Source organism: Macrobrachium nipponense, chromosome 45 (genome assembly GCF_015104395.2).
Source record: "Macrobrachium nipponense isolate FS-2020 chromosome 45, ASM1510439v2, whole genome shotgun sequence".
NCBI lineage: Eukaryota > Metazoa > Arthropoda > Malacostraca > Decapoda > Palaemonidae > Macrobrachium > Macrobrachium nipponense.
The window spans coordinates 4,019,923-4,035,732 of NC_061105.1; the positions used below are offsets into that span (position 1 = coordinate 4,019,923).

Below are 15,810 nucleotides of genomic sequence, written 5' to 3' on the forward strand. Positions count from 1 at the left end.
AAAATGAAGCCCATGCATTTAAATTCTTGCCAAATAAAACTCACAATGCATTAGGACTACTAAATTTTTGCATCTGCCAATTTGAGTTAAAGAAACTGTTATTTAATTATGCAGAAACTGCTTTGTAATTATGCAACAATACATTTATAAATTAGCTCCTCACCCGTTTGCTCTCCAATGCTGGAAAATTCATCATATGTATTAACCCCACTTTCCAATATATAAGACAAAATGGACATAACTTACCCGTCAGAGAGCCAGACAAAGCAAAACTGTAATACCTGCTTCAGTCTTACCTGGCAAAACTGTACTTCTCATCTCCCCTCTCAAGGTTGACTCAACAACCGGTCTTATCGATGAAGCCACAACATGGGGTAATTCCATGTGCACATGTGACTGGGCAGCTCTCATTTCTTCAACCCTGCAAGATTAATCAGATGTTTACACTCGTTACCTTACCCAACTACAATACAGAATCTAAATTATATAAAAAATTATACATTACATCAACTTGAAAATATCTAACTTCCCCCTAATATTCAGACACTACCCACGTTTATTTTCTGGAAAAGACAAAGACAAGCAAACCCAAGGCTTTGGAAAAACACTTACTGTTTGGCCAGTTGATTAACCTGCTGAATGGCTTTGTCCAATTTTGTTGCCAGGGTCAATGTCTGTGACAAAGCTTCCTTAGTTTGTGTCAAGGCCTCTTTGTTTTGCTCCTGACTAATGTTGATACAGGTCATCATCAAGTTACGTAGTTCTGTGATGTCAGCTGCACTCACGCTGTTGAGAAAACATGATTATATACTATGGTTGATAATGTTATATTACCTTGTTATTGCTAAATAAGAATATCTTTTATTAAGTCCTATTTGTATTTGCATTTATTTGGTTAACAAAGAACCAAGATGGAATAGCATATGAATAAATGTGTCCCTTGCTAGTTTTTTTCTATCACTGACCCTTCTGTTACTCTCATTTTTCCCTTTTTAATTAAATTGTATGAAGGCCATAACCAGCTGTGAGGAGGAGGAGTTCTTTGGAGGGTTTCAGCCTCCACCAGACCCCTGTACGTACGTTCAAAGAATTGCCTGCTGATTTTGTTAAATTGTTTATATTTTTCGCATCTCAGTTCTTCTCCAAGTTGTTGTCTTTCATCTTTTGCTATTTACTTTGTAATGCTATACGTATTCATGCATACAATCCTCCCCTGAAAATTTTTCTAAAAAGCTGCCTAACACTATAAACTAAAACTCCTTCAAAATTCTTAATAATTACTCTGAACACATACCCTGGAGTGACAGGTCCATTTAACAGAGCCTGGTCCATATGCAGAACTCTGGATTCCGAAACACTTCTCATGATAGTTTCTCCTTTGGCTGGAGGCATGTAGTTCCTTGCTCTCTTTGACTGAAGACCACTGCTAAAGGATATAGAAGAGTTTGGTGTCAGCCACGAAATGACATAGCAAAAAAGTGATAATCACTATGAGGGGAATGATCAAAATCGAATGAAACCCTAATCTTCGGTCACTTTACGACAGCGATCATGAAATCATTATTACCAATTTGTTTAACGAAACAACTGAACTATAATTCCGAACTTGCAAAGAGCTGGCATAAAAGATTTCTTTTCCTAAATGCAAGACCTTATCTACAACTGATCTTTAGAACCTTAACAATTGGAGAAATTAAAAATACAAAATTCTACAAGAGATGTGTCCAAGAGGTGCCATATGTTGAAATTAGAAGTTCCACACAACAAGTTTTATAACTATTGTACTGCAATTTTTGCCAACAGATTTTTCTCATTAAGGACTCAGAGATTTGCTATTCAAGTTGAATGTTTCCTAATGAAAGACAATGTATTACATGTATACTGTTATTTATCAAATGCTGAGAGAGAGATATTTCTTTTCAACTGAATTTTGTCAATACTAAAATAGACCACCCAGCTCATACCCTATACCTCTGGAATATTTAAACAGCAAACGAATCCAATCTACAGAATTTAAGAGAGAGGGCCTATCCAACCTTTCGACCAGCTTAAAACACTTTAAATCCTACACATAACAGTATTTTGAGTGTAATGAAAATCAGACTGAGGTGGAAGGAAAATGACAGATCCTTCACAGCAACTGAGCACCAGGACACCATTGGTGGAATTTGTTAGTTATGATGGATGCAACTGCTTCCCAATCCAATCTCTGACACACCTGAGCTACATCTTGAAGTAGGTCCAACTCAAGAAGTGATATTTGTACCCTGTATAACTAGGAGATAGTAAATAATTATTTGCAACATCCGAATCATCTTGAAAGGTAACTAATGTTCACTAAGCATGTGAGATGATTAACAGCAGTGTGTGGAAAAAAGAACTGCACGTCCTAATGCCGAAAGAAAGGAAGTGAAGGATGGGATACTGTAGTGAAAGTACTACAGGAACTACATGCTTAAAATCACTTACATTCTACTGGTTGGGACTCGTGACTCCCTAAGGGTGATATACTTTAAACAAAGAGAAATTTGGACACGTATCTGTCATTTTTAAGAATGACACTGAAAATGGAGAAGAAATATTTAAAGGTACAATATATTTGTTTTTGTACCAGTAAGTTGCTCTACCTTATAGTTCTTATTATTATGTAATAAGCTTCAACCAGAATACCAGGGAACAGAAAGCATAAAAGTACCAAGTCAAAAAATAAAAATTATTGGTAAAATAAGCTAAAAAAACAAGAACTACCATCTAATAAAATCATATACACGAACACAAAATAGTGTATGTGTCCCAAGACTGCATAAAACAAACTACACAGATCAAGAAGTACAGAGGACATCACGTCATTATCATTATAAATTAGCTTAATGAAACCATGAAGTCACATTTCTGGGCCCTCAAAAGGCTTGCCTTAATAATTTGTTGAAAGCAGAAGTAAAGTATACTAGTTGAAGTTGAACAGTTGAGTAGAAAGACGACATGAAAAGTAAAAGCAAAAAGCATTGTAGTTGGAGCCAAAAGGATGCTGTAGAGAGCCACTAAAACCAACTACGTACTACAGTGTGTGCCGGTCAATGCACAAAGTACTACATAGTACGTATTCAATATTAAATGGTTACCACTTATGCTACACTAAGATAATAAATATTAGATGCACATGCAATGTTACCAGGGACTATATTTCTGAGTCAGTAATCAGCTTCTTTGGCGTCGCAACCACAACCACCCAAGTGTGCTATAGCAATGTCTCTCAAATCCATGAGCTCTTCAAAGAATTCCCATGTCATTCAAAGCTGCTAGTAAAGACTATCATCTTATACTTGCAGCCTACCACATGTACTCAAAAATGACCATAACCAATATCTTGGCACACCACAGAAACACATATATATATATACTATATGAATGCTATATCAGACAAGAGACTGTATCATTTTTCATGCAATTACTCAAAAAATCATAATTACAACACTGAATGGCAGGTTGTAGGATATAAAATACAATTTTTCATTAAGCATATACACTTCATTCCTTGTCACATACAACAGGTTAAAAAGCATATGGGAGCAAAGACCTATCTACTTTTAGGGTTAGGACGTACTCTGTGACAAAAGCAAAAGGGAAAAAATCAAGATGGAGGACCTTTTACAAGCATCACACAATATGGATTCCTGAGGCGGGCATTATTGGCAACATATTATTACCTTTGCTGTGAGGCGGAACTAGCGGACCCAGACGAATCAGGGCTCATAGCACCACCCTTTATTTCTGCTTCTAGTTGGGCACATGTTAACTGAGAGGGTAAACTTTTCAGAGATGCAAACCTACAAGAAAATCCAGTATCCAATCAGAATGACTGAATTCCTGGTAGTACTTGAAAATGTAACTAAAAATGTATAGAAGTACCTCCAATCACCAAAAGCAAGTGTGAGTCATATTTAGGTATTAGTGCTTTATTTATTATTTAACTAACCTAAATTTAATATATGTTTTCAAATTAAAACCAATAACATAGACTATTTACACCACATGAATTGAGGGTTAAATTGAACCATCAACTCAGGTATACTACACTATGATGTATTAGTGATATCATAACACAGTACACACTCAGTTTACGCCCCACCACCCAATATTCTGTCAAGCCAAACAAATACCTTAAAACTGGACTGATATTAAGTATATACAAGTCAATAAGTATGTTGCTTATCAACAGCTACCCAGTTTCAATGACAAAGCAAATGAACTATCTTTTGCCATTCATGTGTCCTGGCTTCAAACTAAAGCAAATGACTATTTCTCTTCACACAACAATGCAATACATGTAATGCAGCGAGTGAAATGAAGTGTGTTCACATTACCTATCACCGACATTATGACACATAACTGCAACACTACACCTAAACGGTAATTTGTTAACTTCCAAATTTTGATTAGTGACTCAAAATGATGGATAAATCTAGCTTTAAGGATATGTCCTCTTTGATGTAATAAAACTGTACGGTTAGAGTAAAAATTTTTTGCAGTGTATGTAAATCACTAGAAAGAGTAAGAGAAGGTGGATATTATGGCAAGTCTGAGAGGGGTTCCCTTAAACAAGATGTCTCGACCACTTCTATCTGTTGCTTCATTCTTCTATGCAATTTTTTTTCCTTCTAATACTTCTGCTTACGTAGAACTGCATCCATACCAATCGCAGGTTTAATTTATATAAACACGTTTACATAACACAGGACAATTTACAACTATGTACTATATACAATGCTACTACTCACATTGCTATTGGCTGAGATGAAGAATTCGACTGCTGTGAATCAGAGTCCAAGAGTGACTGGGAATTCTGAGCGTGCAATGCTTCAGATAAGAGGGGTGACTTCTGAGGAATCATGGGTTTCGGCTGCTGTGTGACAGCAGCTTGTGGAGGTTCTGCCAAAGACTGCAGAGGCTGAGACACCGGAGATGACTGAGGCAATGGTGGAGGTTGTGGCAAGGGCTTGGAAGGCTGCTGAGGTTGCGGGAGGCTCTGGGAATCTGGGATGGGCAGAGGTGGAGGCTGAGCGTGGGAATGAGACTGACGCAAAGCCTCGGGCTCTTCTTCCTCTTCCTCGTCATCAATGTCATCGTCCTCTGCCATCTCTACCTCCTCTGGCCCTCGTATGTCTTCGTCTTCATCTTCGGCATAGTCTCCTGACTTTCCTAAGATAATAAAATTCAATGTTTGTATCATATGAAAATACACTTTTCTTACAAACCTAATAATAATAATAAAATGTCTTACTCAATGTAAAACTAATCTATCACACCACTGCTCTGAGAAGACCACACACACACATATACACACACCTTATCAGGCTGGGCTTCTACCACTACTCCACATCTATACACATACCAATGTGTCCTAGACCTAATGGGGATTGAACAAGGCATATCCCTTATGATTAATGGGTTTGTAAGAAGATTGTGTCTTTATTTAATGGGTTTTTAAGAAGATTGTGTCTTTAATAAATGGGTTGTAAGAAGATTGTGTCTTTATGTCATAAAACCTCTGTTCCGCATTACAAGACATAATCAAGGAACAATACAAAGCTTAGAAAAGCATTTCTCATGGTGGACACAATGTTATCAATTATATCTTTATGTCTAGTGTCATGGAGATCATTGTCTGTTATGTGTGAATGATTGTGTCAAGTTAAAAGTACAACGAAAACCTACTAAGCCAAAAACCCTACCGTTTTCAGAGTGAAGAATCTGTTGGACTTCCAAAGAAGGGGATGATGTGGCACTTGTCCCAGCTCGCACGACTGGAGGGACTACAACCTCAGAGGTGGCTAAAGGTGCATCCTCAGAATTTTGCTGCAATAAAAGAATTTACTTCAAAAGATCTGAATTCTGAAATGCAGCTTTCTTAACGTAAAAAAGCCTTCACTTTCAGTTAATTGCTAATGATATTATATATCAAATATAGTGAACAGAAATTTCCAAGTTTTGTAATCAAGAACTCAATTGAAAGATGAACATTAGGTGATCCCAATGACATAGTATAATTTATAAATCTGAATGACAATGGCTAATCTATATGACAGTAATATGATGAAGTCCTTTTAAATTTGTTTCTTATACAAGTTGAACCTTGAAAGCCAGTAAAATCATAAATATATATAAAAAAAAATATGGAAATCTCTCATCACTGGGACTAGACTTCAAATTATAATACGTATACCACAGCAACAAAACTAAATTTTCACTACATCAAGACCTCCATATGCTTCAATGAGAAGTATGAAATTTTCATTATTAAAATGAAGTTTTATTGTATACTTACCGAACAATTATAGAGCCGTGATTTCCACGAGCGGCAGGATACTAAATTCAAATTTAGCGCGTCGGCGTCGCCAACACTGGTGGTGATGACGTCATCTCCCTCCACTCGCGGGAGAACCAGGTACAACTGCCCAGGTGAATCCAATTCTTTCTGCCCGTCCGTCCACCTAAGGGGAGGAGGGTGGGTATAATCATAATTGTTCGGTAAGTATACAATAAAACTTCATTTTAATAATGAAAATTTCATTTTTATTGTAGTGTCTTACCGAACAATTATAGAGCTGATTACACATTTATGGGAAGGTGGGATTCAGTGGACCACTAGTATTTTTAAATGGTTACATTTATTGCAATACCAGTAAACACTCAAGGTGTCTGTTGTACCTTACCTTGTAAGAGAGCTACAGCAGACTGTTACTGCCTCTGGTCGGTGCTCTTCTTACTATTGTAGAGGAATTGGAATTTGACCAAAGTTAGCCTCTACAGGAGTGGAATCCTTCCGTAGTTCAAGCGAGTCAAGGCTGACTGACGGAGGATAGTAACAACAAAGATTGCCCTTGCCCTGGGCTAAGACCAGAAATTCAATTATACAAAACATTTGTCACCCACACCAGATTTAAAAACATATATACCCAACCATTGTAAAATCTGACCTAACAGACTGGTGAGTATCCCAGGTACTCAGTACCCCCAGCTTCCCTTGAACTCGACAACCTATTCAAGGTGAAAAGTTAGCATAGAGGTGACGACCCCTGTGCCGTTTCTCCCAACACCATGCCAGAAACCGCCACCGGACCTAACGTTTTACAATTCTCGAAAACCGTTTCTATCTCTTTGAGATAATGACTCGCAAAAACCGAATTCGATCTCCAGAACGTGCTCTGAAGAATCGAAGCTAAAGATAAATTCTTTCTGAATGCTAAAGAAGTTGCCACTGCTCTAACCTCGTGAGCTTTAACTCTCAGAACGGAAAGATTGTCGTTCTCGGACTGCGAGTGAGCTTCCCTGATAAGCTCTCTAATAAAGAACGATATAGCATTCTTAGAAAGAGGACGAGAGGGATTTTGAACCGAGGTCCAGAGCTTAGAAGATTGTCCTCTAATACCCTTAGTGGCAAACAGATACTGCTTAATAGCCCTGACTGGACATAAGAGCCTTTCTTCCTCCTCATGTCCAACCAAATCAGATAAGTTCCTTACCACAAAACTCCTCGCCAAGGATTAGAAGGATTCTCATTTTTGGCTAGAAAGGTCAAAGATACCAAAAATACAGCATTGCCTTGAGAGAAACCGACTCTTTTGTCTATAGCGTGCAATTCGCTGACACGCTTAGCAGAAGCTAGTGCAATAAGAAAGAGTGCCTTCTTAGTCAAGTTCCTGAGTGAAGCCGACTTCAAAGGCTCAAACGGTGGCCCCATGAGGAACTTAAGCACCACATCTAAGTTCCAAGCCACTGTATCTTGCGGGAGCTTAGTGGTTTCGAAAGACCTAATGAGGTCCGACAGATCTGAATTGGAGGAAATATCCAAACCTCGATGTCGAAAAACCGAAGAGAGCATGGCTCTATATCCTCTGATCGTCGAAGGAGCCAGTTTCTTAGAGTTCCTAAGAAATAGAAGAAAATCTGCTATTTCTGTTAAAGAGGTCGCAGAAGTAGAGACTTTAGCACTTCTACACCACTCTCTGAAGATTCTCCACTTCCCTTGATAGAGTTTGTTAGAAGACTCTCTCCTACAACGAGCGATAGCTTCTGCAGCTCTTCTTGAAAATCCTTTCGCTCTGACAAGATTCCGGACAGTCTGAACCCTGTCAGAGCTAGAGCGGACAAGTTTTGTGGAACCTCTTGAAGTGAGGTTGTTTGAGAAGCCACTTCTCTGGAGGAAGAAGTCTGGGGAAGTCTACTAACAACTGGAGAAGGTCCGGGAACCACTCTTTCCTGGGCCAAAAGGGAGCGATTAACGTTAGTGTTACATTGCTGTGCGACATGAGCTTGTTCAGCACCTCTCTTATTAGACCGACGGAGGGAATGCATAAGCTTCCAGACCCGACCAATCCAACAGCATTGCGTCCACCGACCAAGCTAGAGGATCTGGGACTGGAGAACAAAAGAGAGGAAGACGGTTGTTCCTTGATGTCGCGAACAGGTCTATTGACGGTCGTCCCCAAAGGCGCCAAAGTTTCTGACAAATCTTGTTGTCCAAAGTCCACTCCAGAGGTAACACTTGCTGTTGACGACTTAACTCGTCCGCAAGGACGTTCATCTTTCCCGGAACAAATCTCGGGACTAGCTGAACCTTCGCTTCGTTTGACCACAGGAGGAGATCCTTGGCTACTTCGTACAGAGAGAAAGACTGAGTCCCCCCGTTTCCGCACGTACGAGAGAGCCGTGGAGTTGTCGGAATGCACTGCCACTACTCGACCTTCTACTAAGCTCCGAAACTGTCTGAGCCCCAAGAAAATTGCTAACAGTTCCTTTACATTTATGTGGAACTTCTTCTCCTTCTCCGACCAAGCTCCTGAAGTCCGTTGATTTCCCAGTAGGGCTCCCCAACCTGTGTCCGATGCATCGGAAAAGAACTGTAGGTTCGGGAGGATGGGTCGTAAATCTAACCCTTCTTCCAACCTTGCTCGAGAGAGCCACCACCTTAGGTCCTCTTTTATTTGATCTGTGACAGGAAAGGTAATCGAGTCTGGTTGTGTCTTCCTGCACCAAGAGGCTCTCAGGAAAAACTGCAGAGGTCTCATGTGCAGTCTTCCCAACGTCACAAATTTCTCCACTGACGTCAATTTGCCCAGGAGCCTCATCCACTGATTGGCAGAACTTACCTTTTTGTCCAAGAACTGCTGAACTGTCTCCAGACAGCCTTGAACCCTCTTCGGGGACAGAAAAGCCCTAAAAACTTGAGCATTCAGAATCATCCCCAAATAAAGGATGCTCTGAGATGGAACCAACTGGGACTTCTGTTTGTTGACCAGAATTCCTAACTTTCTGGCAAGATCCAGAGTTGTTCCAAGGTCCTTCATGCCACCGACTCTCTGATTCCGACCGGAGAAGCCAATCGTCCAGATAGAGGGAGATTCTTACTCCTAATATGTGCAGCCAGCTTCCTATCGGGGATAGAACCCTGGTGAAAACTTGAGGAGCGGTCGCTAGTCCGAAGCAAAGCGCCCGAAACTGAAACACCTTGCCTTCGAACATGAACCTCAGGTACTTCCGAGATTCGCGATGTATCGGAATGTGAAAATAAGCGTCTTGCATGTCCAGAGAGACCATCCAATCCCCCTGTCTGATGGACTCCAGAACCGAACCGACCGAGTGGTCTCCATATGAAATTTTGTTTTCTGGACATGCAAGTTCAGGGCGCTCACATCCAAAACCGGCCTCCAGCCCCCTGATGACTTGGGAACTACAAAAAGGCGATTGTAAAAGCCTGGAGGAAAATCCCCTTCTATCTGTTCTATCGCTTCTTTGAGAACAAGCGCTTCCACTTCTGCGGCTAGCGCCAGAAATTTGTCTGAGCCCGGAGAGTATGCCTGGAATGGAATTGGCACAGGTGAGAGCGAGGGAGGTGAAACGAGAGGAATACGATAGCCGAACTTGAGTACTTGCACTACCCAGGCTTCTGCTCCTCTGTTTTCCCATTCCTCCCAAAACAGAGCCAGCCTGGCTCCCACTGGTGCATGAAGAACCGAGCTTTCATTTGGAAGGTTTGTTAACCTTGGCCGAGGCCTTAGACTGAGGTCGCAAATTCGACTTCGGCCGAAAGAAGCGCTTGGGTTTTCTCCCTCGAAAAGGCACTTGGGCCAGAGGAGAAACCGAAGGAACAGTCTCCACAGGAGCTTTAGGTCTCTTAGTAGACTGTGCCAGTAAATCCGAAGTAGATTTCTTATCTAGCGCAGACGAAATTGACAACACTACATCGTCTGGAAAGAGGTTATCTTTCACAAAAGGAGCAAACAAGAGAGCAGACTTCTGTTGGGAAGTAACCCTTTTAGAAGCAAAGGAGCACCAAAGTTGCCTTTTCTTAAGGGTACCAAAGGCGATGAGCGAAGCTAACTCATCACATCCATCCCTAATGGATTTGTCCGCACAGGACAGAACACCAATCCAATCCTCCGCTAACTCCTGAGAAAGAGAAGGACAGTCTTCGATCTTGGCCGCTAAAGCGCCAATAGTCCAATCAAGGAAGCTAAAGACTTCCAAAAGTTTAAATTGATTCTTTACAACGTGGTCCAACTCCGGCGCTGTAAAGAAAACTTTCGCTGCGGCGAAAGCAGATCTTCTAGAGGAGTCGATTAAACTGGAGAAGTCTCCCTGGGAGGAGGCAGAAACTCCCAGAGAAGGAGCTTCCCCAGTTACATAAAACCTATACCTCTTACGAAGCAACTTAAGAGGGAGGGTAAGCAAAAAGAGCCTTCCCTAAGTCTCTTTTCATAGACATCCATTTCTCAGTCTCTTTCAACGAATGTCTAACCGCTTTAGATAGAACAAGTTTTGGGAGGAGAGGGTCTGAAGTGTTCCTCCTCATCAAAAAAGTCGAAGTTGGGGAGCGCGGAGCAGCTTTCTCAAAATAATCTGGATAAGATACCAGAAGAAAACTAAGGAGACGTGAATAACACGAGAGGTGATGTGAATCCTCCTCCTCTACTTCTTCTTCATTCTCCGATACCGCCGAAGAAGTAGACGGAACTACAACCGGATCTGAAGGTTTCGAACCACCCTTGGACTCATTCATCCAGTTGGTTAACATCTCTAACTGCTTGCGCAAAGGCGCCAGAGACGAATCAAAAACAGTTAACGTAGGCTTGGAAGAGCCTAAATGTTCAGCAGGAGGCGGAAAAACTACTTGCGCCTCGCTCGGAGCCGCCGCAATTCGAGGCGAAACAGGCGCATCAGGCGTAACAGACGAAAAAGCGCCTAAAGAAACACCCTTAGAACTGCTAGCTACAGCGCTAAAACCACAATCTCTACTAGTAGATGGAGCCGAAAAAGGCACAGATTGAGGCGACGAATGAGCCGCTAACGGCCGCTGCGCAACCCTACTCTCAGGCTCCTTATACCGCTTGACTGGAGGAGGCGAAGAATCGGCGCCTGAACGCCTCTTTAAGGGATGCGAAACGGGCAAATCTCGCCAAGAGCGCCGCGCGACCGGAGGCGAATCGCTTGAATCATTCGAAAGGCGTCTAACCGCAACACCTTTCCAATGCTTAACCGAGCCCTGTTGAGGCGCAACAGGCTCAACAAGAGAGGCGCCTGTCTGTGGGCAAATCCCGATCGACTCCCTTGGACTTCCGGTATGTCTTCTCCCCGGTGCGGGGGAGCTGGACAGTGACCTTTGTCTAGGAGACGTGTCAGGACAGACAGACGCACCCTCAACTACACTCTTACCTGAAGCCGCTTTCTCCAAAAACGTCTTAACTGAATTACCAAGTTGCAAAACCGTATTCGCTAGTACCGAAAATTTCTGATCTAACCTCGATTCCAGACTGGCAATGGTGTCGGAAGAAACTACACGGGAAGCCGGAGAAGTGGGATTAGTAGGAGGAATAGGAGGTGTAGTTAAAGGAGACATAACAATTTGAGGAGAAACAGAAGGAACAGATGCATCGCAAGACGAAGCAGAGCTAAGTCTACTTTCCCTAAGCGCTGCTTTTCTAATTCTGTCTTTAGCTAATTTCTCCGAGTATGAACTAAAAAACTTCCATTGAGAATCAGTCCAATCACTACACTCGTTACATGTTCGATCTGCTGAACAAACCTGTCCCCTACACTTAACACATTTAGTGTGAGAATCATACTCTAACTTGGATAATCTAGTTTTACATCCTGAGATGCAAAACCTAACTCCCGACGGACTAGAATCCGACATGGCAACGCCTAAATAAAAAGCAAAATAACAACAACGCCAAAAAAGAGTAATTCACCAATTCCGAAGATCAAATCCACAAGAAAAAAAGCGAAGGAAAGTCATCCAACCGCACCGACCACCGATGTTCACCGGACGCCGGCAGGAAAAGAATTGGATTCACCTGGGCAGTTGTACCTGGTTCTCCCGCGAGTGGAGGGAGATGACGTCATCACCACCAGTGTTGGCGACGCCGACGCGCTAAATTTGAATTTAGTATCCTGCCGCTCGTGGAAATCACGGCTCTATAATTGTTCGGTAAGACACTACAATAAAACTTAACATTACACAAGCAATACCCAAACAATGGTAATAAATAAAAAGCAAGTGTATGGGCACAAATTAACAAAATAAATTTAAGTTCAATTCACCTTCAAACCATGTGGAGGAGGGGTTTCAGAAGGCGGAGGAGGAAGGGGCGTGGGTACCGGAGACTTGGACGTTCCAGCGACCACAGAGCCTAAGATATTCAGCCCGTTGCCATTTTCTGCTTCTCCCCCTGGCATGAGAGTGCCCGAGCCGCACCGCAACAAAAGTGACAGAGCTGCGCTCTCGAATTCGCTTTTGAATGATGCGTCGTATTTGCTCGATACTGGAGTGACAACCTGTAAAAGAGGCTTCAAATTGTGACATTGCAATAGTAGACAATGGTAGGCTAATCAAACCTGGAAGAAACAAATTAGGGTGAGAGAGCATTATTGCATGACCTTGAGCAGATAGGAACTCACATTCTTTTTCAACAAACAAACGACATTTACAAAAGGGCAAACACATTTCACACACCTTATTGCCTCGTTTCACCTCTTCAGGATTATCTTCTGTCATCTCAGATTCCTCTGGCTTTCTTGGAGAGCTGAAGGAGTCAGGTGTCAATAAATTCATTGGAGGCTGAAAGTGAAACACAAAAACATTATGAAGTGCAGAAAACAAACTTAGCCTACAGTATATTTGTTGAGAAGAGAATTCAATGAGTAATTCTTTGAAAATGTTATTGTTATAATACAATTAAGTTTGTTCATACTTACCTGGCAGATATACATATAGCTGTATTTTCTGAAGTCCGACAGAATTTCAAAACTCGCGGCACACGCAGTGGGCGGCCAGGTGGTAGTACCCATTCCCGCCGCTGGGAGGCGGATATCAGGAACTATTCCCATTTTCTATTCATATTTTATCAGTGTCACTGTCTCCTGAGGGGAGGTGGGTGGGCACTTTAATTATATATATCTATCTGCCAGTTAAGTATGAACAAACTTAATTGTATTATAACAATAACATTTTGTTCATGAAACTTACCTGACAGATATATATATAGCTGAATCCCACCTTCGGATGGTGGGAAGAGACAGAATAGGATTTTTAGGAAACTAAATTAAGTAGATGATATACATCTTGGTTCCTCACCTGTTAGCAAAGTAGACTTCGTGATTACTGTCACTTAAGCCTGCTTCTGCTTAATCAGAGTTGCCAGCCAGGTGGAGACCTGTAGTGCTGGTGCGCTCTGGATGCTCTGTCAACGGGGACGTGACCACAACGTGACTAGACCATCGTACCTTACATATGAGGGCTATGAAGCAACTGACCACCACCTGACCAACTAGACAAAGACCCCATGAAAGTTAGCCTAACGGATGGGAGATCTTCACACAAGATCTCACCAACAACCAAAAACACAAAACATATTAAAAAACTAACCTAACTCCTAACTAAGGGATAGGGAAAGAGCTACCTCCAGCCCCCAAGACTGTGTCTGCAGAAATGTAAGGTCCAAGAGAACTACAGTCCTCGTATATCATTCTCACATCTCTTAAGTAGTGTGAGGCGAATACAGAATTGCTCCTCCAAAAGGTGCCATCAAGGATGTCCTTGATTGACATGTTCTTTTGGAAGGCAAGAGAGGTAGCGACAGCTCTGACCTTGTGAGCTTTCACTCGCAAGAGGCTCAAATCAGTCTTCTGGCAAGATGAATGAGCCTCTCTAATGACATCCCTCAGAAAGAAAGCCACAGCATTCTTCGATAAAGGTAATTCAGGTCTCTTCATAGAGCACCAAAGATTACCTGAGGGACCTCATACCTCTTTCGTTCTATGAACGTAGAACTTGAGAGCCCTGACAGGGCACAGGACTCTCTCTGGTTCTTGGCCCACTAGACTCGACATACCCTTTATCTCGAAGCTCTTGGGCCAAGGGTTAGACGGGTTTTCGTTTTTAGCCAAGAATGTGGGACTCAAAGAGCAGACAGCGTTGTCTCCTTTGAAGCCCACTTGGTTACTAAAAGCTTGGATTTCGCTAACTCTCTTCGCCGTCGTCAGAGCAGTTAGGAAAAGAGCCTTCTTTGTCAAGTTACGAAGAGACGCTGCATGAAGAGGTTCGAACGGACTTGACATCAAGAGTCTAAGAACCACATCTAAGTTCAATGAAGGCGGCCTCGCCTGAGGAATCTTCGTGGTCTCGAACGATCTCAAGAGGTCGTGAAGATCTCTGTTGTCAGAGAGATCCAGGCCTCTGTGCTGAAAAACTGCTGACAACATACTCTTGTATCCCTTGATGGTTGGGACTGCCAACTTCTGTACATTCCTCAAGAATAACAGAAAATCGGCGATTTGGCTCACAGAGGTCGAGGAAGAGGAAACTCCCTCCTTTCTACACCATGCCCTGAAGGAAGCCCACTTCGATTGGCGATCGCTTTTGCAGCTGCTTTAGAAAAACCTCTCGCTCTGGCCAACTTTTCGATAGTCTGAACGCAGTCAGACCCAGAGCGGAGAGGTTTTGATGATACCTTTCGAAGTGGGGCTCCATAGTCTGGGGAAAGAGATGGTTCGAAAGAGGAGAAAAGAGCAGTTCTGCTTTCTGAGCGGGCGTAACCGATCTAGCGGTAAAATTACATAGAAGAGCTCTCTTCTTAAGGAAAGCCGTTCCGAAGTGCGAAACTAACTCTTCCGAACCATCCCTGATGGCCTTGTCCATGCAAGATAACACGCTGGACAGCTCCCCCAGACTGAGCGAGTCCGGGCTTCTAGATTGCAAATCCAGGACTCCCAAGCACCAGTCCAAAAAGTTGAAAACTTCGAGAGTCCGTAGAAGTCCTTTCAAGTGATGGTCCGTTTCAGTAGGCGTCCAAGAAACCTTGGCTGTAGACAAAAGGGACCTCCTCTGGGCATCTACTAGGCTAGAGAAATCCCCTTGGGCTGACGAAGGGATCCTCACACCCACGTCTCCCTTGGTCTCGTACCAAACGCCCCCTTTTCCACTGAGTCTAGAGGGAGGAAGGGCGAAAGTTGACTTGCCCTGATCCTTCCTTCGATCCATCCAATCCTGTAGTTTCTTGAAGGCCCTCTTGGTGGACAGAGAAGTCTTCATCTCCACAAACTCCGGGGTCTTACAAGACTTGGATGACGAAAACTGCGAGGGTGGAGACCTGGGAGCTGCAGGCTGAAACTTGTCTCCGAAAGACGAACGTAACAGCCGCACGAGTACCCTGTAATCCGAGACGGACGAAACAGAAGGATGTTCCTCTTCAATCGAGTCCGCCGGACTACTCAACTCTCCTTCTTCCCTAAGAGGAATAGGAGACCGCCCAT

General features: G+C 42.6%; 1 protein-coding gene across 4 annotated transcripts in view; it reads right to left on the reverse strand.

Annotated features, from left to right (window-relative positions):
• The window catches only part of LOC135214309 (enhancer of mRNA-decapping protein 4-like), a 57,280-nt gene that overhangs the window by 17,085 nt on the left and 24,385 nt on the right, over window positions 1-15,810 (reverse strand). For 2 of the 4 annotated variants that reach the window (XM_064248468.1, XM_064248470.1), the window contains 8 exons: window positions 13,013-13,117; window positions 12,601-12,834; window positions 5,733-5,856; window positions 4,779-5,199; window positions 3,708-3,827; window positions 1,295-1,426; window positions 613-786; window positions 297-421 (listed from right to left, as the gene is read on the reverse strand). In XM_064248468.1, coding sequence (XP_064104538.1) covers window positions 297-421; window positions 613-786; window positions 1,295-1,426; window positions 3,708-3,827; window positions 4,779-5,199; window positions 5,733-5,856; window positions 12,601-12,834; window positions 13,013-13,117 — 1,435 coding nt within the window. The remainder of the gene's footprint in view (window positions 1-296; window positions 422-612; window positions 787-1,294; window positions 1,427-3,707; window positions 3,828-4,778; window positions 5,200-5,732; window positions 5,857-12,600; window positions 12,835-13,012; window positions 13,118-15,810) is intronic. The other 2 variants (XM_064248471.1, XM_064248469.1) reach the window with 2 other exon arrangements.